The following is a 26,330-nucleotide window of genomic DNA, read 5'->3' as shown; positions in this document are numbered from 1 at the left end:
GGCCACGAGGAAGGTGTGCATCTCCGTTTGGTTAAAGAGCCCCAGCAGGATAAATTCTGTTGGAAATGTTGCATTATTCCTCTCTACTTCCTCTTCATTTGATTTGGCCTGAAGGCACAAGAAGAGAGATTAGAACAAAAAATGTGTGGAATATGCACACATTGTGTGTAGGGGTAACACTGACGGAGTCTGATACACTAGTCAGCTTCTCCCTTTGGTGGAAGAAATGCCAAATATCTTGGTTAACATGCAAATTCTGTCACTTCCCAGGAAGTTGTATTTTTTTAGGGTATGTCTACACTACAGGCAGACATAGCTATGCCAACATTGTCTTGTAGTGTTGATGCAGTCTACTCTTACAGAAATAGTTTTTCCAATGGTGTAGGAAACCACCTCTCTGATCAATAGTAGCGAAGTTGACAGAAGTATTCTTCCATCAAGCTAGCTGTGTCTGTGCAATGGGTGAGGTTGGCATAATTATGTTGCTCAGGGATGGGGACTTTTCACACCCCTGAGTTCCATAGCTATGTCAACCTAACTTTTCAGTGTAGACCAGGCCTGAGGCTAAAGGGGTTTTTTGGTGTTTTTTTGGTGGTTTTTTTTAAATAACATGCAATATTGCAAATCTCAGCATTTGGGTATTTAGCTTCAGGTCTTTTCTATATTTAGAGCTGCCGTGGTTGAACTAAAAGTGTGATTTTATAATCATCTAGATAAAGTGATGTAAATCACAGTGTGGACAATTTTATTTGATTTAAAACAATTTTATGTCAATTTAACTCTGATCTGCAAGGTATCAACTATAACTAAAGCAATATAAGCTTGGTTTAAATCGAACAAAGAGTCTCCAGACTGTAGGCTGTTGGGAATATTTTTTTTTCTGCTATAAAAAATTGATGACAAAGATTGTTTTCCCACTTTTCTTGAAAATTTTCATTGAAATTTCTCTGGGTACAGCATACTTTAGATGAAAATGGGAATTTTCCTTCAGTCAAAAAGCCATCTTCCATTGGGAAAAAAAAATGTTTCAACAAATCATTTCTGACCAGCTGCAGTCCACACGGCATTTTTGTCCCAGTTCCACCAAACCGTCTTTTAAATCAAGTTCAAGTTCAAACAGTACAATTTATAAATAAGGCCAGAGGCACTTTTGAGCCTAACTTTCCCATGTTAAGTCCATCGATAAGTCCAACTGAAGTCACTGGGAAATACCGGTGCTCAAAATCTCTGAGAACCAGCCCCAGAGGAAAGTTTTTCTAAAGTGACCAGTGACTGCAGCCCAACCTGAGTCACATTAGATTATAATGAGAATAATTACAAGTTATAGCTGTGACGACATTGCGGCTGGGGCTTGAGGTCAGAAGCCTGGGTGGGGGGCTGGGCTTCCTTGTCTGAATTCCAGCCTGATCCACAACTTCAAAGTAGGTTTCAGAGTAACAGCCGTGTTAGTCCGTATCCGCAGAAAGAAAAGGAGGACTTGTGGCACCTTAGAGACTAACAAACTTATTTGAGCATAAGCTTTCGTGAGCTACAGCTCACTTCATCGGATGCATCACTTCAAAGCACTGTTTACACAGCTGTTTTTAGAGCACAATCCCCAGTAGCCTGCGTCTGTTGACCCAGGCTGGGAGGCTTCCTGCCTCATACTGTGTAGACATGCCCGCTGATGATAAGAAACAGTCGCTGCCCCAAACATCTTACAATTCCTTTTATAAATCAATTCTAAAAACAGGAAATCTTGCTCCCAGTGCATATTCACTGCTGGGAATTTTCCCTGACAAAATATATTTTCAGGTGCGAATACAGCGAAAATATTCTCACAATGAACATTTCCAGTTGATGAGCGCCAAGATTTTCAAAACTGACAGTGACGTTAGTAGAACGGTTTGAAAAATGTGTGTGTGTGTGGGGGGGGGGGTTCTGCAGCAAATTATGGGCAAACTGGAAAACAAATCATCTACATTTTCCACAAATCATTTCGATTTTTCTTTGAAAATATTAATACAGAAAATTTTCAGTCAAAACCAGAAATATTTGATTGAAAACTGGTGTTATCTGAACTACTTTGCTTTCTGTTTGAAATATTTGGTTTTGAAGTATTTAGTTTTTTGACAACAAATCAAAACTTTTTTCACTAAAAGTTTGTTTAGTTGAAAACCCAGTTGTCTGTCAAAAACAGTTTTGACAGAATTTTTTCCACCAGCTCAAATTTTTAGTGTCTCAATTTAGAAGGGCTCAAATTGAGACACTTTAAAAGCACCTGAACTTTGGATAGTTGGGTGCTCAGCATATTCGAAAAAATCCAGGCTCATCATGTTGGACACCCAAAAACTGAGACACTTATAATCAGAGGTGATATTTGCAAATGTGAGGCTTGGTCCATTAAATAAAGAAAACAAATAAATAAACAACGAAATATAAGGCTGGAGCAGGACAGAAACATGAACATTTATGTGAAAATATTTTAAATCACAAAAAAATTTTCTTTTCCTCCTGGAGAAATTATGGAAGGCTCACTGGCTTGTATCATACTAGGAAAGGTCCCTGCTGGGTAAACAGACAGAGCAGCAAAAGCCTTCTGCCAAGCAAACCACTTATTTAACCCCTGTCATTCCTGATAAAACCCTGCAGTAGAGAGAGCTGGGTGATTTTTTTATGAAATGTCTTCACTGAGAAATGCATTTTGGAAGGTCTGAAATTGAAAAACATATTTAGGTTTGCATTGAATTAGATTTTTTTTTTCAAAAAATGTTTTGGTTAAGACCCTGAGCTCAAACAGCCATTATTTACTCAGCACTAGCAGTAGATACAGAAAGAATGACATGGAAATGTTCTCCCCATCAATTCCACAGGCTAATACCCTCCATCTCAGTGCCCACAAGCAGCAGAGCATAAAACCACCCAAGACTATCTGAAGTTCAGCAACAAATACTTTCCAGGATTCAACCATACACAAACTGACAGCACAGCAAATGGGGACATTTTATTATTATTTACTATTGTAGCACCAAAAGACCCCAGTCAGGACTGGGGCCCCATTGTAGAAACATGTAAGAAAACGTGATCCTTTGGCCTGAAGAGTTTGTGAATGGGGTATAGGTCAGGGTGGAGTTCGGCCCATAATATTTTGCAATCCTATAACACTTTCTATCCACAAATGTCAAAGTCATTAAAAAACATGCCTTAATATACCCAACAGACCCACTCTGAGGTAGTTAATAAATGTAGGTTTATTGTAAGGAGAGTGATCACTTTAGATAAGCTATTGCCAGCAGGAGAGTGGGGTGGGGGGAGGTATTTTTTCATGCTTTGTGTGTATGAAAGATCTTCTACACTTTCCACAGTATGCATCCAATGAAGTGAGCTGTAGCTCACGAAAGCTTATGCTCAAATAAATTGGTTAGTCTCTAAGGTGTCACAAGTACTCCTTTTCTTTTTAATAAATGTAGTTTTCTGTATTGTGGCCTTAGTCCTGAAAAGCCCCAGGCACATGAATAATTTTAGGGATGTGAGTAGACCTGTTTAGTTCAATGGGACAACTCCCAGTGTGCAATGTTAAGGATAAGTGTAAATCTTTGCTTGATCAGAGACTTGGAAGTCCCTCCTTTGAAGAGCAGATATCCCAAACTGGGTGTTAGACACCATATTGTGCAGTACATTAAAAAAAATCCAAAACAAAATAGCGGGATCCTTCAACTGGACAAGGCTTCAGAAGCACAAGAAATGAAAATATATGATACGATATTATAAAAATTAATCTCTATGTATTTGGGATTTTTAATGGCACTAAAATTGCCTTGAAAAAAATTCTTGTCCTGTTGATGTCAATTGGGGTATTTGTCAGTGGCTTCAGTAGATCAAGGTGCCACACCTTATATGTAAACATCATAAACTATGACAATGACTGCTTCCACCAATAGCAATAATTGTATTCATTATCTTTACTTAGAAGACATGGCTGCTAGAATGAGGCATTCTGCTCCCTCCATGGTCAGCATGAGAAATATCTGGGCCCACATCCAAACAGTGAAATAATGTTCCCCAGAGACTGGAAGCCTATCCGTTTTAGAGACAATGACTAGGGCTTGACAGATACCCATGAAGGGCAATTGACTGAGGAAAAAGTACATGGGGGTGCGAGGTCTGGAGTCCACTTGGATTAGAAACATGAGGAGAGAGTTTCCAGACAAGTCAGTAATGAAACAACGCTCGACTCATGTGGAATGCCATTCCGGCACATTTTGGGAGCTGGAACGGCATTCCGTGTGCCCCTCCTTCACCACAGGCAGATACTAATGGCGCAGACTGGCTATAAGAAGCAGAACTGTAAGGCATATAAATTCCACGGTGTTCCCTTCATCAGAGCCAGATTTCAAATGAATGAGAAATTCAAATGTAACATATGCTATCATAAAAAGTAGTCAGTATGTATTTAATATCTTTTAAGGCCCTATATGTAATCAGTTGCTACTACAATTAATGATAATTATAATGATTAATTTATTCTAAGTAGCATTTCTAATTTTAATGATTTAATTAAAATTTTGAATGTTCAAAACCATAACGGGCTTTTCTCCGAGGTTATGTGTGTGCTCCATCATCATCATGGTGAGAATAATAACTTGAAAATATCTTTTGATAAAAAAATTGTATACTTGCATCTCTGCTAGTCTGGTATGAGAAATTTTCTGTGTAAGAATGGTGCTCTTCAAAAGAACAAAGCAACGGCCAAAGCTGTGAAGGTTTGAACACATAGCCTAGAAACATAAGAAGACAGTAACTGCTTACCTCCCTATATCCCATCTTGTCGTGTGAGTAATCTAGAAAGGAGAGAAAGTTCACCTCTTTTGGAAAAATGCCACCATTTGTTTTAAAGAAAACTGTTGTATTGTCCCACATTGTGTTATAGTCTCAGAATGCATTTGCCTCCCCATAATTCTGGTATATGGTCATTCATAACCAACAAACATTTATGAATCATAGAATCATTGAATTGCAGGGTTGGAAGGGACCTCAGGAGGTCGTCTAGTCCAACCCCCTGCTCAAAGCAGGACCAATCCCCAACTAAAGCATCCGAGCCAGGGCTTTGTCAAGCCTGACCTTAAAAACTGAAAAATGAACTGAAAATAGTTGCAGCAAGTACATAAATAAGCAATCCACATCAATCTCTTCTTTGTCACCTTTATAGTTCCTGTTGGAGAAATGTCAAAATACTGTCTTATAAGAGGCATATGTAATGAGCACTCCAATTAACAGGGCATTCTTCCAGCCTAGGGCAATAATATTATTCTAAGGGAGAAAATTAGTTTAAAATCTTTAAGACATGTATTCCGTTTATACTGAAAAAATAAATAATACCATAAATATTTATACCTGCTCTCATAAAAAACCTTAATGATTTTTTTTTAAAATAGGTTAGAAAATGTCAAGTTGAAACCCGCCGTCTGTAAGAACTGCAGTCTGTAATCAGTAACCACAAAATATTTCATGAGACACTTTAAATCTGACTCTCTAACCTAGGTCTAAAGCTACCCCAGTCGATTCCTTACTGAAGAAAAAGGAACAATAACTGGTGGAAGAACATACAATATTTAAATAGTCTGAGTTAAGGTTGGGACCATTACATCACCCCAGTAGCTCAAAATTAACAATCTAAGGGGAAATACGTATCTAAACTTTACCAGGCTTTGGGGAATACTTTACCAAGTCTTTAATTAAGACACAATTACAGGAGAAAATGTAGTCCTCAGCTGTTCCCCCCCCCCCCCCCCATGCACATGCTTTGCAACTCAGCAAGTTTCTGCTTGTGGTCCTTTGCATTTTTCTGCCATGAGATCAGACCGGGTAGAGACCGCAAAAAAGGGGAGTGGGGTTGGCCCTCCTTTTCAGAGTCAGTAGAGGGGTCTGCTCTCACCCAACCACACACAGACACACCCAATTCACAGATCTCTGGAGATTCACATGGATCTTGGGAGATGGGTGGAATTCAGGAGCATCGAGTTAGCTGCTTCTTGCTTGGACATTAGCTCTCTGTAGAGGCCAGGGTCATCCATTCAGACACCTCCTGACTGCAGAATATTTCTCAGCTTTATCCACTTACCCCAGTTTTGAAAGCCAGGCTCCATTGGGCTATCACCAGTTCCCACATTGCCTGTTCCCCCACTAACCTCTCTGTCCCTTCCCCCCTTACAGTCTTAGAAAATATCCCGATAGGGTTTTGGAAGGCGACAGTGCTACTGAGCATTTTGTATCCCAGTCTCCAGTCCGCCCCATCTGTGGAACCCATTCTCTGCAGACTGGAAAATTCACCCCTGCACGTGGCGGACTGTTGTGTAATCCCTTAAACCCTGTTTTGCAAAACTGAGTGCTATTCCAGCGGTGCACAGGCCTGTAGCAAGGTGATGTTAATGCTTGTTTAACAATACTCACATGGCTAGTCCCATCGAAGTAAATGTGACTAATCTTGGCATTTACTTCATAAATATAGTACTTGAAGAGCAAAAGCCTCAGGAACTAAATTCAACTCTGATCAAAGCAGGCACAGTTCCACCGACTTCTGCTGATTCCCTGTTCTACTGTTGGTTGTTGCTAACTGGAAAATAGTTGCACTGGGCTTCATTAGTCATTGGTTTTGAGACCTGTAGGAAGTCGTCATTCCAGGAAGTTTCACTGGGTAAAGTTAAAGGGCTGGAGAGTCAGTAAAAAAGAAATACAAAAGCTTCCAGGAAAGACTTTTATGGTCAATGTTGGCACTTGTGAGTGAAATTCACCCCTGTCCAGAGAGCCAGCACCAGGCTATTTTGAGTTTGAAGTGGGATTTAAGTGGCTTATAGACCATACTTTTGAAGTCCCTCTACACAGGAAAAAATCTGTCTAAGGTTCAGATAAGTCCCCAATTATCTGAGCAGCTCACCATGTTTAATATATTGATCCTCATAGCAGCCCTCTGAGGAAGGGAAGTACTATTATTTTCATTTTACATCTGGGGAACTGAAGTACAGAGAACCGAAGTGACTTGCACATGGTCACTCAGGAAAGCTAAAGCAGAGATCTGAACTCAGAGATCCTACCGTATATGATGGTGCCCTAAATACTGGACCTTATTTCCTCTTGAAAGCCTTTACTAATGTGCAGTTGAGATACTCCAATACTACCTTGTGTTAGTCAATACATATATGTTAGGCATAGTGTACACCACGCTAATAGGTATTATGTGCATGGTATTAACATTTATATATATAAAGTGTTGGGAAGTTATGTTAACTAAATGTATTATGCTCTTCCTACAATTCTTTTCATCAAGCTAAGTAATCCCAACAACACTTTGCAAAGCTGAAGTCAGCTTTGATATTAGAAAACAGGAAACTTGTCCAAGCAAAGATGTAGGAATCCTTTGTACCAAGAACTGTGAGAGAGTAGTTTTATGGCTCATCAGCACTTGGAATTTAGTAATCAAAATAAGATATGGGTAAATATAGGTAGGTACCTTCCAGTACCTTGAAATCCTAGTATCCAAAACAGAGATAAGGAAGATACAGAACAATAAGTTAGGAACTGGGCCAAACTGGAAGGCTAGATTTTGGTGACTCATAGAAAGTTTTGTGACTTGTAAAATTATACTATATAGACTGCTAGCTGAAATGCGTCTCTTTGAAGCAAGCCTTCTGTGTAAGGGGAACACCCTGGAAGAATTTGCTTCCTGGAAGCAGGGTGTGTACATCTCCTTTCGTACTGCTTTGTCTTTAAACATTAAATTTGGCTAAATTTAGTTATTTGGTCTCTGGAAAGAACCATGAGTGTAGTCAAACAACTGGCTACCCCTTTTAGTCAATAATGGGCTTAATTCATCACCCACTAAAGTCTCCATGAGTCTCTCCACTGGATAAGGTTCTAAACCAACAGGACTGATCCTTTCAATAACCACTATTACAGGGCTTAAGTATGACTTAAGTATGGCATAAGGCTTTGTTCTGTCCCTCTGCTTGGGGTGAATTTCACCTTGTGTGCATATTTCCGTAGCTGTTATCTAAGTGGGTGCTTTATTAGTAAGATGCCAAAGTAACTGGGTTTCCAATACGTGTTTCTTTTTTTTAATATTAATGTCCCTGCAAGGTAAAATGTATTGACATAACAGATACGTGATGGCAACTTTAGGCAAACACTTACTAATGCGAGTAACTTTAGACATAAATTTGTCCTGCTGAATTTATACACATGCTCAGAAGTGTTCGGATCATTGGAGCCATAACTTTATCTTGATACTTCTTTTGTGTTTGGGTTGCAATATGATAGGGGTTCCAGCACACGTTGTGTTTTTCCCTCAATCATCTAATCCAAGATGAAGCTGTGGCCTGGCTCAAGCAAACCCGCATTTTTCAATGGAAAAAAAAGTGGGTTGACAAACTCTAGTTATAATATGATGCCCCGACTTTGCTTGATGCAAGGTGTCAATGAAAAGCTCTGTTGGAGTTCCAAGTTAATACTTAAGGCCATGCTGCAGCCACGTTTCGGTAGTCCAGCTGTACAAAATGGCTATAAACTCAGTGGATCTGGCCACAGGATCATCCCCTGCATAGGAAACCCTCTCATAGTTCTAAGACACTCTAGCACAATCTTCAGCACCTTTTCTCCCCCTACTGGCATGGGCAGCATGGCTGGGCAAAAAGGGGATGATCTCTACACCGCAGAGGTCTTTGAATACCCGTGTGTGTCATTGCCAGCTGGGATAAGGCATAGCAGGTGTGATCCTCCTCTAGTTTACTCCATAACTGGCCTGGCAGAGAGAGGTCCCCCAGATCAGGGAGACAAAAAGCTACTTGTCCCACTCCCCTTCCAAGCTAAACTCAGGGCTTGTCTACACCGATGCAGCTGTGTGGCTGCAGAGCTTAAGTGAAGATGCTACCTACGCTGATGAATGGGGTTTTCCCATCGGAGTAAGTAATCCACCTCTAGGTCAATGGGAGAATTCTTCAATTGACCGAGAGGTGTCTACACTGGGGGTTAGGTTGGTTTAACTGCATCACTCAGGGATGTGGATTTTTCACACCCTGGAGCGGAGTAGTTATACTGACCCAATTTCCTAGTGCAGACCAGACCTCAGACTCAGCCCAAGGGCAGAGGTCAAGGGGGCACCCAGATAGCTGGTAATGAATTTCAGCTGGCTTAATTAGTTCAAGTGTATTCCAGTTCTTTAATGTCATGAATGGTGTCAAGGTTCCTTCCCCACTCTGAACTCTAGGGTAGAGATGTGGGGACCTGCGTGAAAGACCCCCTAAGCTTATTTTTACCAGCTTAGGTTAAAAACTTCTCCAAGGTACAAACTTTGCCTTGTCCTTGAACCGTATGCTGCAACCACCAAGCGTGTTAAACAAAGAACAGGGAAAGAGCCCACTTGGAGACGTCTTCCCCCAAAATATCCCCCCAAGTCCTACACCCCCTTTCCTGGGGAAGGCTTGATAAAAATCCTCACCAATTGGTACAGGTGAACACAGACGCAAACCCTTGGACCTTAAGAACAATGAAAAATCAATCAGGTTCTTAAAAGAAGAATTTTAATTAAAGAAAAGGTAAGAGAATCACCTCTGTAAAATCAGGATGGTAAATACCTTAGAGGGTAATCAGATTCAAAACATAGAGAATCCCTCCAGGCAAAACCTTAAGTTACAAAAAGACACAAAAACAGGAATATACATTCCATTCAGCACAGCATATTTTACCAGCCATTAAACAAAAGGAAATATAACACATTTTTAGCTAGATTACTTACAGACTTTACAGAAGTTCTGAGTCTGCATTCCTGATCTGTTCCCGGCAAAAGCTTCACCCAGACAGACAGACCCTTTGTCCCCCTCGCCGCTCCAGCTTTGAAAGTATCTTGTCTTCTCATTGGTCATTTTGGTCAGATGCCAGCCAGGTTATCTTAGCTTCTTAACCCTTTACAGGTGAAAGGGTTTCGCCTCTGGCCTGGAGGGATTTTATAGCATTGTATACAGAAAGGTGGTTACCCTTCCCTTTATTTTTATGACAAATGATATCTGTTCAGTGTCATGCAAGTTGTCAGTTGAATGAGGGAAAAATGTAGACCTCAGTATGCAGGGAAAAGGGGAGAACATCCTAAGAAGAATAATAGGCTATACCTATTTCAGAGGTGAGTCAGAAACAGGAGCATAGAAAGCAATTAGTACAGGACTCAGAGAATGGAGAGCAGGACTTTTGAAAGAAAGTTAAATTAAATTATTTGGTAAGTAGAGAGAGAGAGGAAGAAGATTCTATTCCTGGCTCTCTCACATCACAACCCAGTAACTCAGCGTCCCCATCTGTAGCATGTGGTTAATACTACTTACCAACTTTGAGATATATGAATGAAAACCACTTCATTAGAGCTAGGTATTAACATTTATTAATGAATTTAATTAGATTTATAAAATGGGGCTGTCCCACATTCTTTGAGCATATCGCTATTGAACTGTCTTGATTTTTCTCTATATTTACCATATATATAGAACCTGGACTGATATTAAATGCCCTAAAACTCTGTTAATGCAAAGTAAACGTTGCTCAATGATACCTAGTAGCCTTCCAGAATATGTTAAAACAAAAGCAGATTAAGCTACAGTGAACTAACGCTACTTTATTTCTGAATGAGAGTGTCCACACAGCTGTTTAATGCATATTAATGGACTTTAACATCATACCTGCAGTAACTTGGTTTTAACTTCCCTGAGTGTCCTGGTGTGGATAGGCCGAAGATAATGTTAATAGACTGGGGAAGCAGCCAGAAGAGTCTGAGGTCACAGAGCGACTGAGCATAGCAGTCTGCTGTTGGTTTAGACAGTTTCTGCACCGCCCCATCTGGGCTTCACCTAAAGTAACAATCTAGAGCCGGATTGTTTCATTGTATCATTGTGCTCCCTCCCCCCACCCCCATCTGTCTGTATCAAGCTTGTCTTATAATTAGATTGTAAGCTCTGCGGGGTAGTGTAATGGTCCTCATTCAGAGTCTGGTTGGGGAGCGTGGGCTACTGGTCATAGTCACAACCCCAGACAGCCAAGGGGGTTTTGGGGAGGGGAGCCTGGGCTAGTCAACTCTGACCTAGGGCCATTTAGGATACCAGCAGCCTGGCAACCAAGGCTGCTTAAGGCTGTCCTCTTCCTCTCATTCCCTCTCTCCCAGGGTCAGCTTAGTTCAACACCTTCCCCTGGTGGGGAAACCCAAACCACAATAAGTAAAGGGGGTTACCAAAGTGCAAGGTCCACAGGATACTTCCCCTTCTGGTTGTCTCTGGGGCGGGTCCTCCCTACCCTCGGGGGGGGGGCGATGGGGGAGTGCTTTGGGCAGCTGTGTCAGAGTCTTAGGCTTCCCTCTGCTCTGTGCTGCTGGAGATGTGGGCTGCAGGTCTGCTCACCTCCAGTCCTGCCACCCAAATGAGCTAATTCCTTGCCTTGTAATGCCTCCAGCAGATGGAACATTTGCTGCAGGTGTGGCAGGGCGGGGCTGGCTGAGCCCCAAATAATCCTTTTAGCTCCTTGTTGCCCAGTGTGGAGTTTGTACACCCCATCATAGGCAGGCACTCTCTTTTTTGTTCTGTGTTTTTCGAGTGACTCTCACAGCCGGACACCTAGGTGCTACCCCCAGCACAACCACAACAATAAGGACACTCGATGATTAGCAGCGCAATCCCCATGTGTTTGTACCTTCACCAAACATTCATAAATCCATTACAGTTCATTTTCCTTCAGCTCTTTCTGTTGCCACCTAGGTGATGTATTGATATCACCATGGATGTTTCTGGCTGCTCTCACAGCAGCTTTCATAGCCGTTTCGATCCAGGCGTGAGGGTGAGCGGTGTATTCTCCTGCAAAATAGACCCTCCCTTCATTCTGAAACAAAGCTTTGGAGTAGTCGACAAACTGGTACGGGGTGAATGAAACATATGCTCCCATCGAATATTTGTCCAGGCCCCATTTCTTGATCACATGTTTATCACAGACGTTCTGGATATAATTCTTGGGCATTTGGTGGATTTCTGCCAGGTCCTCCAGCACCACATCAACACACTTTTCATCACTGAGGGGAACGAAGAATTCAGCATCATCATCCCAAGTGTAGGAAGCCAGGATCACCCCCACCCCACTGGAGAAATTGTGGTTGGGGTAGTAGATGAATCTGGAGGGGCGATCAGTGATTGACCTCCCATTATAGATTCCATCCTTTTCCCAAAACTTTTCCCTGCAGACCAAAAAAATCTTTACGTCCTTTGAGTAGTGGAGGGAGCGCAGGGCATGGGTCTTGTTGGAGGAAAGAGGTGGAGAAAATTTAATGAGCCGTGCGGCTTTTGCGGTGGTTGTGACAAGAACATAGTCAGCCGTCACTGAGGAGGGAAGCGATGAGCGTGGCCTGCGATAAAACACTCTAACTTTTTCATTGTTGTGTAGTATCTTCACCGCTGTGGACTGAAATAGAATATCCCAACGCATAGTCTTGTAGAAAGCCTCTGGAAGCTGATCGAATCCCCCTGTGATCTCATCAAAACTGAAAGAAAGGCAGCGGGGCGGGGGGCGGGGAGGGGGGAGATGATGGTAGAAGAATTACAGCTTCTGTTAACAGTTCTCTGAGTGAATATCACAAAAATAATAAGCGGATCTGTAAGGAGCTGCTTAGCTGAAGATATAATTTACCCCTTCCGTCCCCTCCTCCCCCAGTGACTACTTCAATTCCGGCTTCTTTTATTACAGGCAACTACCAGGTCTGCGGTAGTTAAGGATAAGACCAGCTTTCTGTTTAAAGCTTCACTCTTCAACATGATCTAAATTCTGCATGATTACTGAGATTGCCTTAGAATTAGGTGTGCCTCCTGGGGACGGGGTAGGGTTAGTAATCCCAATTCGGGATCATTTGACCAAAGGGTTCCCTCGATACAACAGGGTGGTGCTCTGATATCACTATTACAGGTACCCTCAGTCAGAAGTTAATTAGTGAATTCCATAGGAACACTCCCCGTTAGACATTTTCAGTAATGTCTATCTCATCCTTTGTGAAAGTTTTCCCTGCCTTGTATGGCTAGAGAAACATAGTAATGAACACCTGCCCTCTGTGACAGTTCAGACCATCAGTGCCTACTTGAAAGAAGGCAACTGGCCGCACGGATAGATGGATGAGATACATCTATCTTCTTATCAACCTCATTATATCAGAAGATGGATGGATAGATAGACAGATCCTACCATAGATACATGTTCGTCTCCATATAAAGCAAGTAATTAAAGATACTCTTCTTCTTACCCTTCTTTGAATGCAATATCGTCCATGACCGAGTACAGAAAAGACATGTGGAAACTACCATCTATATTCAGCAAGTCACCAATCATGTCAATGGCTCCTCTACTTAACTTTCCTTCTTTAATCAAATATTCCTGGTTGGGGAAGAGAGGAAGGGCAGAAAGTGCATGCATATCATATCCACATTGAACCATGACAGCTGAAGAGATGAACATAGGACTTAATCAGTACGCGTAAGGGTTAGCCAAAGGTCACACCCATAGAGATACAGAGACCCCTTGGCAAACAGTCCCCTGTTCTTTGCAAACATCTCTCAGCTCAGACCTGACAAACTGACTATACCAAACACATCTTACAAGCTATTTATCTATGAAGAGTAACATGTAAGGTATCTCCAGAAAGCTCACAACTTGTCAAGATTCATAATCGTGGCGAGATGTATGTATGGGTAATATTTAAGGAATAAAGTATTTATACTGAAAGTATGCTTGATGGACTTGGGGTAAAAATTAGTCACCGGGGTACTGTGTCTAGGTGACAACTCATTCAAACCAGAGGGACTTGTTCCCCTCCCTCAGTCAGCCAGTAGGTAATGCAAGGTTCTTTTCACTACCCTGGCCACATCCCAGAACAAATTATCAAAAAAGACCATTATAACAGGCAGGAGATGGCCCTGGCTATGAATCAAGGCAAAAGACTGTTTCAGTATAAACAGAGTGTCAGGGAAGGCATTCTGGATTCATTCACTGAGAAAACCCCTTAAGGCAGTGGTCCCCAAACTGTGGGGCATGCCCCCCCTAGCGGGGCATGGAGGAACATTCGGGGGGCTTGATGGGGCCCAGGCCAGCCCCCATTGGGGGCAGGGAAGGAGCACCACCCAGCCCCACTCTGCCCCCATCTCTGCTCCAGCCCAACCCAAACCCCAGCTGAGGCCCTGGCTTTGGCTTCCGGCCACCAACCATGGCCCGGCCCTGGCCTCAGTCACTGACCATAGCCCGGCTTCCGGCTCTCGACTCCAGCTCAGCTCCCAACCACGGTTCCAGGTCTGGCAGTGGCTCTGCTCCTGGCCCCAACCCCAGTCACAGCTCTGGCCCTGATCCCCGGCTGCCAGTCTCCGGCCCCCGAAGGGGTGCGGACAGATTACATTATGGATAAGGGGGAGCATGACATAAAAAGTTTGGGGACAACTGCCTTAAGGAGCAGGGGCCTTTCATGAACATTTTGATGCTGGTTCTGGTGAACCCAGCCAACTTTGCAACAGACTGAGCTTTGCAGGGGAAGCCTACTTTAGTGTATTGGAAAAGTAACTATTGAGAAGGGTACACCCAGCTTTGTGTTTTATGCTTTTACATTCTAGCCATTTGCTTCTATCACTTTCTCTCAATTCTAGTTAAATACTTATTCTTTCTCAAACAAACCTTCTTTCATTCTATTATAAGTGCTCACCAGGGCTATGTGGTTTACAGGAGTGGTGGTTTAAAGTAAAACTGGTAAACTGAGGTACACTGCGGGGGAGCTGGGATTTCTGTGAGTAGCCTGCAGCTGGGACTGGATATCACAGGGGAATGAGTCTCGGGGATTGGGGTTCACATACTGTTAACCACCCGCAAGGCAAAGCTACGACTGGCACGGCCCAGAGGAGAGAGCTTGTGTGACTGAAAGGCTGGTGGTGTCAGGGAGCTGCCACTCAGCTACCACAACAAAGACTTCCTCGAGCTGGAGGCAGGGAGAAACAAAGTGACTTAGGCCTTGTCTTCACTACCACGCTAAATCGGTGCTGCTGCCATTGATGCAGCGGTGTCGATTTAGCGGGCCTGGTGAAGATGCGATAAGTCGACGGGAGAGCGCTCTTCTGTCAACTTCAGTACCCCACCTCAACGAGAGGCGGAAGCTATGTTGATGGGAGAGTGTCTCCTGTCAACATAGCACGGCACAGACCCAATAGAAGTCAATGTCATTTACGTCAACTTGAGTTACGGAACTTAACTAGCGTAACTTAGATCAACTTCCAGTGTTAGGGTAGACAAGGCCTTAGAGGCCCAGGTGACTGGAAGACCATCCCAAACATCAACTACCCTCCTGTGTGATTTGTCAGCTTCCTCATAACCAATCACTGGAGTAAGGCGGATGATCCCATTCAGGACACAATCCCCCATCCCTTTTGATTCACCGGGTGAAATCCTGACCCCAGTGAAATCAACGGGAGCTTTGTCATTGATTTCAGTGGGGGCAGAATTTCATTCAGAGTGTCCATAGCAAGATTTTATTGCCTTTGATTAAACAGCCATGGTTCAGGTCACAGTTCCTACAGCAGTGGTTCTCAACCAGGGGTACACGTATCCCTATGGGAACACAGAGATCTCCAAGGGGGTACATCAACTCATGTAGATATTTGCCTAGTTTTACAACAGGCTACATAAAAAGCACTAGTGAAGTCAGTGCAAACTAAAATTTCAGACAGACAATGACTTCTTTATACTGCTCTATATACTACACACTGCCATGTAAGTATAATATTTATATTCCAATCGATTCATTTTATAATCATATGGTAAAATTGAGAAAGTCAGCAATTTTCTGTAATAATGTGCTGTGATACTTTTGTATTTTTAGGTCTGATTTTGTAAGCAAGTGGTTTTTAAGTGAGCTGAAACTTGGGGTATGCACGAAAATCAGACTCCTGAAAGGGGTACAGTCGTCTGGAAAGGTTGAGAGCCACTTTCGTATGGAGTAAAAATAATGATGGGCAGGTACACAGAGGAAGGGTGCCTCATTGAAATAACCATGGATGAGGACACATAGCTGGATGCCACTCAGAGACCCAGGGTGAGAAGAAGAGATGCCACGTCGGTTACATAGGTATGGAGGAGGGTCCTGTCTTCACTACACAAACACAGGGCCGATGGGAGCACAGAGACCGTTTGGTTTCTACTGACCAATGTAGGCAAAGAAGATATGCAGGCAAAGAAGATATGGGTCCGTGGCCCTGCCCTCCCCATTCCGCAATGCAGAACCCGGAGGACCACAGGGGAAAGTATGCAAGGCCTCATGAGGCAAGCGAGTTTCCTCCGCATAGCCAGGAGGTGTAGGAGGATTCAGATGTAATACCTCCTACCATGGACTGTGTGAACATGGCACAATCTATCCCACAAGGTGTTGCATTAGCTGGTGTGAGGAAAGCTTTAGGAAATCAGGCACAGGATACTGGAATGCCATATTCAATTACCTTGATGGAAAAGGAGTCATATTTCTCTTTCAGAGCGCTGCAGTCTGTTGTCACCTGGGGAGCAACAAGGCAAACAGTTGCTAGTCTCACAATCACAGCTCTATCTTTGCAGATTGGTTATTTTCCCTGTTTGCGATCACATACTTACAGGTGGTATCCTAGTGCATATGCCCATGGAGGCAGGACATGAAATGACTGCTCAGGTGGAAGAGCTGTTAACAAGATCTTTTTAATGGGGACATAGGCACGGACTTCTCCTCTAGCTGGTGGGTGCTCGACACCCCACCCCCACCCCAGGCCTCACCCCCACTCCGCCCCTTCCCCCAAGCCCCCACCACTGCCCCGCCTCTTCCCACCCCTGCCCCACCTCTTTCTGCCCCCTCCCCTGAGTGCGCCCCATCACCACTCCTCCCCCTCCCCCCAGGAGCCTCCTGCATGACGCAGAACAATTGTTCAAGGCAGGTGAGAGGCGATGGGAGGGAGTGGGAGGAGTTGATCAGCGGCGCCGCCGGTGGGCAGGAGGCACTGGGGGAGGGGGGAGCTGGCTGCTGGCGCTGTGCTAAGCACCCGCTAATTTTTTAACTTGGGTGCTCCAGCCCTGGAGCACCCACTGAGTCAGTGCCTATGAATGGGGATAAGGAGGGGTAATTTTTGTGTTCCTTTCCTGCAGTTTTCCAGCTGTCTCAACTGCTTTTGCTCAGACTTTTTGAACAATAAAATAAATAGTTTAAGGCAATGTCTACAGTAGCACTTTTGTTGGTCAACCTTTTGTCCATCAGGGGTCTCAAAAAACACCCCTCCTGACCGATAAAAGTTTCACCAACAAAAGCACTGGTGTGGACAGCGCTATGTGGGTGGGAGAGCTCAGTGGGGGTGGTTTAATTATGCCAGTAGGAGAGCTCTCTCCTGCCGGCGTAGAGCAGCTACACAGGAGACCTTACAGTGGCACAGCTGTGCTGTGCCGCTGTAAGATCCATCCGGTAGACAGAGCCTAAAGGTAAAAAGAGAACCAGATTTTCAAATGTATTTCATTGTTTAAACAGGCAGATAGGCATCTACTGGCATTTTCAAAAGCACCTAAGTGTTTTTAATCCTATTGAAATCACACTGATCTTTTGGAAATATCGCAAGAGGCTAGATTCACAAATGGATATAGACATTGCAGTGCTACATGTCTCAACACCTAACTTTTAGGTGTCTAGAAAATCACTGGGATTCACACAGTCACATTCTCAGGCTCCCTACACAATGAAGGGTGGAAGAAAGGTTAGGCACCTAAGAATGGGATCCACAAAAGGCAGCAGGCTGAGCTAGCTAAACTGGCCAACGAGAGATGCCAAAGAGAGGGGTGTGTCCTAATCCCTACCCCTCCCAGGGCGTTCAACGCCTATTTCTGCTTGGGGATCTCAACTGTGAAGCCTCTCCTAGAGTCAGGAGCCTAAGGCGTGTCTTGAAATAGCACCAGCCTCATAGCTTTTCCCAGGGGTTTGGGTAATCACCAAGCATGTGGGAAACCTCTTGTGCAAGTCTTCCCTCTATCTGATCAGCAGTGGGGATTTGAATAGGGGTCTGTTCCTCTCAGTTGAGATACTGCACCCTCTCTGGTGACGCATTCAGCCATGTGTATACTGCTAGGACTTCTGGGGCCATTTTCCATGGTTCTCTGTGCCGTAGTAAGCTGAGCCACTCTATGATTCTTTCCCAGAACTTGTTTGTATTTCTGGGCACCCGGGGGTGGGGATTGTGGGAAGGCATTGGAGGACTATCAGAACTCAAGGGTTTTAGCTTGCATCTTCACTGCACACACTGAATTGCCTATTAGCTCAAGTGAACACAGACCCTTAACTCTAACTCATACCCTCAGCCATAGGTACTGACTCCGTGGGTGCTCCAGGGCTGGAGCATACCTTATCCAGGGATGGAGCATCCACGGAAAAAAAATAGCGGGTGCTTAGCACCCACCGGCAGTCAGCTGCCACCCCCTACACCCCAGCACCTCCGGCCCGCTGGTGAGTCCAGCTGATCAACTCCTCCCCCTCCCTCCCAGTGCCTCTGGCCTGCTGTGGTCAGCTGTTCCATGGTGTGCAGGAGGCACTGGGGGAGAGGGTGCGCTTGGGAGAGGGGCCAGAACTGGGTGGGAAGAGGTGCAGAAGAGGCGGGGCGGAGGCAGAGTGGGGGCAGGAAGAGGTGGGGTGGGGGTGGGGCCTTGGTGGAAAAGGGTGCAGTGGGGGTGGGGCCTGTGGTGGAGCAGGGGTGGGGCAGTGGTGGGAGCATGGGGGAAGGGGGGAAGGGGTGCAGTGGGGGCAGGGTGTGGGGTTGATCTGGGTTTGAGCACCCCCAGGGAAAGGAGGAAGCCAGCACCTGTGCCCTGAAGCAATGCCAGCTAGCCTGGGTTGAAAGGACTGCTTAAGTTGAGCGAGATGGTTTTGTGTGTGGATGAGACGGGGTTTAGGACCAAAATCTAACTTTGAAGTGAAGACCTACAGTACAAAAGTCCATTCCACAACACACATACCGTATCCAGTGTCTGGTCATAAAGTTCACTGGCAGATTTCCCTCTCTCTGTGGGAAGCAGAGGGTATTGCAAGATATCAGGGTTTCGGTCAACATCTCCAGATCTTGCCCTGATGTTGTTAGCCAAATACCAGGCATTGTCATTAGTATTATAGAATGGGTTCAGTTTAAGTTTGAATTTGGTAATAAATTCACGCACAACCCTAAAGAAAAGAGAAGGAGTAAAAAGAGAAAAATTCCAAAATGAGAAAGAATTTTCTATGTTCATATATGGTCCCGAGCATGAATGGCCCAGTCCTACCTAGGTAAATGACATTATCTGTGTGTCATATGACCCCAGATCTATATTTTGCCAAATCCACATTCAACCCTGTTTTGCAGTAGATGAAAAATGTGGATAACTAGTTCAATAATGATGATAAATATGTTCATAATAAAAATTGTAGTTAAATGTGTCATGAAACATTTTGCTAAAACTGAAACAAAAAAATGCACTAAACAATTTACTTTTGAAAAAATGCCACTTGGCATTTTGGCTGGTGGAGTAGATTGTCATAACTCAACCCACTCTGCACTTCCGCCCACCCAGTCCCATCCCATCTATGCAGGAAGAGTTACAGCTCCATAGAGATTTTAGTCCATGCACACAGACTGACTATTTGATGCAATGCAATTAGTCCACACAAGGGGAGATTTTAACCTACTCAGATTTGAGCCTTCAAAGATTTTTTTTCTTGGAATTATCATACAAGTCTTTAAAACAGGGCTTCCGCTCTTCTGAACAAGGCTGGCGGGTGAGGAGGGCAACTGTGTATTACCTATGGTCTCTTGGCAAACGCATGGCTCCCAGCTCCGCATACCAATCTTTTTCTCGATAGGTCAAGATACGTCCTCCCACGCGGTTACTGGCTTCCAGAATCAGGACCTAGGGGCAAAACACAGGTCATGATTTTCAATCCTTTGCTGGTACCTAGTGGCTGTAGGTAGGGTTTGATTTATCCCACATCCTTTCGTTTGTAAACGGCCATCAAAGAAAGAACATTAATGTTTTATCAAAGCAATTTCAGATGATATGTAAGCATACAGGCCTTGATTCAGAAAAGCAGGTACACATATGCTCAACTTGAATTTCAACTTCATAGGACTTAAGCATAGGCTTAAAGTTAAGCATGTGCTCAACCATGCTTCCAGAATCAGGCTGTATTCCTGCATTTGGTACTCAAGGAACACATTCCAGTATGGAAGTTTTCACAGTAATAGTGATTTTTCCATTCATTATTAATGCCAGATTTTCAGTGAGGGAGGTTTTAAACCAACAACATCAACTAAGCACTTCAAATATAAATACACAAGCTATCTCTGTTGACTTTTCCAGACTCAGGGGCTGTAGTTCTTGGGTGGTTTTGAGAAGGGGGAGTAGAGGATGTTTAGGCAATCTATAGGGATAATGGATTTGGGCCCTTCCCATGGCCCAAGACAGTAGCTCTTTCTATGGAAAAACAAAACAAAGCAAAACACAAACAAACAAACAAATAAGAGTGAAAGTTAAAGTTGTTATGAGATAGTTAATATCAGGTTTCACAGGTAGAGAATTTTGTCAGAAATATGCGAACTGTTAGGGCATTTGAATCTTTTAGAACATTTACTTAACTAATCACCATTTCCATAAAAGGTGCGGATTAGGGTTTTTTTAGCTGCAGCGTTATTTTTCATACAGCTATGCTATTATTTCGCTAATAACCTTAACTTCAAGGCAATGAACATGTTGTCTGGAAATCAAAATAATAGATTTTTCTCTCTCTTTCCTTCGCAAGTCACCCAGTTTACTTCAGTTCACATCGTTTTGTTCTTCGGCATTGTTTACGCTATCAATAAGGAATGATAAGACTATTTCAGAGGAGCACTGCCTCCCTGGCCTGTCTCTGGCTCCTCTTGGTCATTATAATTACCTTGCAACCAGCATCTTTCAGCAGTTTGGCAGCAGTGAGTCCACTGATTCCTGCCCCGACAATCACCACCTTCTTTGAACAACATGCTTTTTCCAACCCATTTTTGGCAATATCCACCAGTTCTTCATAGTCAGAGTCAATAAAGCATTTTTCCCACTCCTTCAGTTTGCGAGGGATACCCTCCAAGCTCAGGACTGCTACAAGGAGGAAGAGCTGAAGAAATACTAGAAACAGAGATGCAAAGAAAACACCCATGTTGAAGCAAACTCACTCTCTGAGACCATGCAGCTCAGTAACATCACTAACATGCTACTCCTCATCTCTAGGAAGAGGCTAACAACCTCAAATGCAGAGCTCTGTTATATTAACAAACCAGGAATGTTATTACATCCAATACAATCAGCGTATAAACCCAGAGAAGGGAAGTCAGTTCTCAAATCCTCTCACAGTTCATGCATTCTTATAAACTGGAAAATATAAGAAAGGCCATACTGGGTCAGACCAATAGTTCCTCTAGCCCAGTATCCTGTTTTCTGTCAGTGGCTGGTACCACACATGGCCCACCACCCAGTCTACCACTGAGGGTCCTGGGTCCCACAGATTCACTTAGATCTGTGCATACCACAGGGATGTGATGATTTTGGGGGCTAGCCATGATCTGAGGGAATGGGTGCAGGAGAAATTCATCCATGGTGGACAATGTGACTGAACAAGGTCTTCAAGATTTAACTTCATGAGGTGAATTAAGGAACCTAACCAGAGTCTCTGCCTTATGCCATTAAAAAAAACCCCTCAGTTCTGCTTTTGCTTTCCACAATTCAAGATAAGTTTTTTGTTTTTCAAAATGGAAAGCTGTGATTCCCCCTCTCGGTGACCATGAAGGAGCTCTGTGTCCTGTGGAGTGCAGTTACGGAAGGATCACACAAAGAAATATGTGGTGCATGAGGTCACTGGTCCCCTAACCCCTTACAGCTTTAAAATCAAATCAAAGCTCGGAACTCTGTCTGGAAGTTCACAGACTGTCAGCGCAGTTTTCAAAGCAAGATTATTATGATGTTCTCAATGGAAAGCTCCTTCCTAGTGAGCACCCACATTTCTCACTCGTATCAGTTTTTGACTGGTCTAAACTGAAGGTGACAAAGGCATGGATGTCCCATATTTCATAGCATTGGTGACTCTGCTGCTTTTTTCTCACCCTTCTGAGCTTCCTTTATCTCCCTTTCCTGCTTGATGACTCTGTTCACTGCTTCAATGCAAATTAAGCAGAGCACACAATCCTCTGTTTGAGACAGAGCTGTTTGCCAACCTCAGTCTGGGACATGAGTTAAAAACACCATACAGTGGAATCTTATAACTGCATGACAATGTTGCCACACGTAAGTTATCAGGGCAATATTAATCATCAAATTATGAGTTTTCAATTGATACCTTAAAAGACATACTTGGTACAAAGATTATTACCATAATAATATGGAGGGTGTGGATACAGGGCTACATCCTGCCACAAATCCTGTTACTCCTTCTCATAACACAAGAACTAGGGGTCACCAAGTGAAATTAATGGACAGCAGGTTTAAAAGAAACAAAAGGAAGTATTTCTTCATACAACGCACAGTCAACCTGTGGAACTCTTTGCCAGAGGATGTTGTGAAGGCCAAGACTATAATGGGGTTCAAAAAAGAACTAGATAAATTCATGGAGGTTAGGTCCATTAATGGCTATTAGCCAGGATGGGCAGGGATGGTGTCCTTAGCCTCTGTTTGCCAGAAGCTGGTAATGAGCGACAGGGAATGGATCATTAGATGATTACTTGTTATGTTCATTCCTTCTGGGGCACCTGGCATTGGCCACTGTCGGAAAAAAAGATACTGAGCTAGATGGAACCTTGGTCTGACCCAGTATGGCTGTTCTTATGTTTTTATGTTCTAAATAACTATCCCATGAAACCAAAAATGGTGCAGGGTCATCACAGCCATAAACACCCATGTAATGTGTTTTTAATTACAGTGTTGAAACTGTTAGCAAAAAGCAAAACCAGGAAGGACTGGGTTAAAGCCATCGATACTCTTGACAATTATTATGTTCTCCTTACTCTGCAATTATCCATATCTTCCGATGTGATAGGCTGAAACATGGGCTGGAGGATTGCCACCACGCCTGTTTATTTGCAGTGACACTGAAGGGGATAGTGCATCTTGACCTTTAGCAGCATAATCATGTTATTCCCACAGCGCATAATGTTTCTTTTGTTAAAATGTGTGTATGTGTGTGTGGGGGGGGGGGGCATGGACTCCTGGCCCTCCTGTTTCTGGCACCAGTGCACCACGCTCAGTTGTGGCCATATGAGACATTGAGGCAACTATGCTTCAGTTTTCCTCCTGTCTCCTTTGGCCTATTTAGTCTGTAGGAGTGGCCTGACCTTCCGTCCACGACACCTTCAAATGTCTGACCCCATCCAGGACCACGGCACCCTTTAACACAAGGCTCCTCAACCTTTTTTCTTTCTGAGGCCCCCCTGACAGGCTATAAAAACACCACGACCCATCTATGCCACAACAACTGTTTTCCTGCATATAAAAGGCAGGGTCAGCGTTAGGGGGTAGCAAGCAGGGCAATTGCCCAGGGCCCAATGCAACAGGTGCCCTGCATAGCTAAGTTACTTGGACTTCGACTTTCGTCTGAGCTTGGGTTTTGGGCCTGAGTGGCGGGACTTGGCCTTCAGCTTTCTACCCTGGGCCGCAGTGAATCTAATACCAGTCCTGCTTGACAGACCCCTGAAACCTGCTTGTGGCCCTGAACGGGGCTATGGACCTCCATCTGAGAACTGCTGATTTAACAAGTCCAACAGAAACATAGAAATAACTACATCTTTGGCCTCAGCTGGCTACCCCTCTCCTTTGCAGGCGGGACCCAGCTACCATGCACATCTGTCCTCAGTCTCCTCTGCTTCACTCCACCCTACAGTCTATACCTGGCTCAATTCTCCCCACCTTCCCAGGGTTTTGCAGGAAGGCTGTCATCCCTCAATGGCTCCTGACAGCCACTCAAGCATCAGGCTCACCTTAGAGGCATCCTGTTTGCTTCTTAGTCCCTTAAACCTTCTATCAGGCGCAGAGAGAGGGAACTCACTACATCCTCCCTCCTAGGTCTCCTTCCCCAGCTGACCTCAGTCATGGAACCGCAGGGATTTCCTGGTGGGAGAGGTGTAAGGACGCTCATGCGAGTTGGAAATGGTCACAAGACATTCATTTTTCTTTACTTGTTTCAGATGTTACAAATCAGCTTCAGCTGCTGAAAACCAGAATGTATCCAATCCTCCGTTTTTAATTAAAATGTATTTTTAAAAGAAAATTAAAAATTTCCCATCAACTTTTTTGTTTAGAACTAAGGTAAATTTTCCTAAAAAAATATTCTTCAAATGACATATTTTGACCAGCATTAAAATTAACTTAGTTTTCCAGAAACATGCTTTGACTCAACTATCTTCAAAGAAAGGACAGACCATGTCCTATTCATGGAGCCCTTCCAACAATAAAAGGACATGACAGCAATCATAGAATCAAAGAAGTGTAGGACTGGAAGGGACCTCAAGAGGTCATCTAGTCCCGTCCCCCACACTCAAGGCAGGACTAAGTATTATCTAGACCACCCCTGACAGGTGTTTGTCTAACCCGCTCTTAAAAATCTCCACTGATGGAGATTCCACAACCTCCCTAGGCAATTTATTCCAGTGCTTAACCACCCTGACAGTTAGGAACTTTTTCCTAATGTCCAACTTAAACCTCCCTTGCCGCAATTTAGCCCATTGCTTCTTGCCAGTTAAGAAGAACAATTTTTCTCCCTCCTCCTTGTAACAGCCTTTTATGTACTTGAAAACTGTTCTGTCATGTCCCCTCTCAGTCTCCTCTTCTCCAGACTAAACAAACCCATTTTTTTCCAATCTTCCTTCAGAGGTCATGTTTTCTAGAGCTTTAAATGCAGATTAATTCAGGACTGTGAAATACACCCTACAATTTAACTGTAACAGTTGCAGGTGAAAACAGTCGGCCAAGGTATAATAAATAATAAATAAAATAAAAATAAAATAATAACGGTAATAATAATAATATTTGCATTTCTCTTCCATCCACATTTCCAAATGGACATTGGACAAGAAATAAACAGGGCGTCTAACATATATTGTGAGGAAAAACAGCTTGCAGTTGGGAGCACCCTTGCCATGGTAACTCAAGGGAACAATTCCTTAGAACCCCCACAAGAACTTCAACAGCATCATCAGCACTTTGATTTTTGAGTAAATGTATTTAAAATCTCAAAGGCTTTTCTGTTGAGATTTAAAATCTCAAAGGCTTTTTCTGAAAAATAAATATGTTCAGCACTGACTTACAACACTGTTGTCCCTTCCCTTGGTGAACATATAATTTGCTCTCTTAACGTTTTAACTGAATCTAATCACCGAGCCACAGCCATGGAAAGTGCAGAGCAGCTATACCTGCGTCCCACAGTGTCACTGAGGCCAAGTGCAACCGAAAATACCACACTGGTGTTTGTTTCCTCCTAAATTCACACTTAAAGAGGAGTAGAGGATTCTGGGAGAAGCTCAACTGAAAGTGAGGAAGAAAAAGACAAAAAGAGAAAGACGATAAGAGAGAAAGATGTGAAACACGAAAGCCCATTGATACGGTAAGATGTGCCCAAAAGAATAATGTATCCCATCTCTCTGAAAAAGCTCAAAGAGAAGTTTCACTCACAGAACCTGTCCATTTCAGATGGTGGGTGGAGTCATCCAGTTGCCCTCTTATTTTATACCCACCTTTTATATAGGCAGACTGATGAATATCCTAGCAGGAACTGCTGACTCTGTGTCTAGTGAAACTGGGAGATGGCTGTCATATGGTCTTATAGGACCTCCTCCTGTGACAAGCTCATAGCCTGCGGGTTACTCTGAGTTGAGTCAGCTCCATCCAGGCACATAGGACTTGGGAACAAAGGAATTGTGGTAGTAGACTCTGTCCCATCTATCTTCCTCCACACCCTGCTGAATCCGGCAGCCTCCTATTCTTTCCTGGAAACCACTCCACATTTCCCTCCATATCCTCATGAGCCCATATCCTCTCTCCTGCTGAAGCTGTTCCCCTGTGGGGAAAAAAAAAGTCATTGGCACAGAGGGACTGGATGCTGGGTCTCCCACGTCAACGCTTTAACCACTAGGCAACGGAGTCATTCTCTGGCTTGTTTTCTTTCTCTGGCCCAATGTGTTCTTTCACTAGTTAGCCACAGTGGGTGCTTTGTTTCAGAGGCACAAGTTAAAATCTGTATTTCCTGGGTTTCAAAACATTTTAAATTTTATTTAATCTGTAGT

General features: G+C 43.7%; 1 protein-coding gene across 1 annotated transcript; it reads right to left on the bottom strand.

Annotated features, from left to right (window-relative positions):
- Positions 1–11,718: 11,718 nt before the first annotated feature.
- Positions 11,719–25,732, bottom strand: LOC141998727 (L-amino-acid oxidase-like). Its single transcript, XM_074971703.1, has 7 exons — positions 25,720–25,732; positions 20,969–21,192; positions 19,838–19,944; positions 19,021–19,222; positions 16,506–16,559; positions 13,283–13,413; positions 11,719–12,532 (listed from the first exon to the last, which is right to left on the bottom strand). Exons 1-7 carry the CDS (start codon positions 25,730–25,732, stop codon positions 11,719–11,721), a joined length of 1,545 nt encoding a protein of 514 aa, XP_074827804.1.
- Positions 25,733–26,330: the final 598 nt, after the last annotated feature.

The sequence above is a fragment of the Natator depressus genome, chromosome 14, assembly GCF_965152275.1.
Source record: "Natator depressus isolate rNatDep1 chromosome 14, rNatDep2.hap1, whole genome shotgun sequence".
Taxonomy (NCBI): Eukaryota; Metazoa; Chordata; order Testudines; family Cheloniidae; genus Natator; species Natator depressus.
This window is presented reverse-complemented; position numbering and strand designations above follow the sequence as displayed.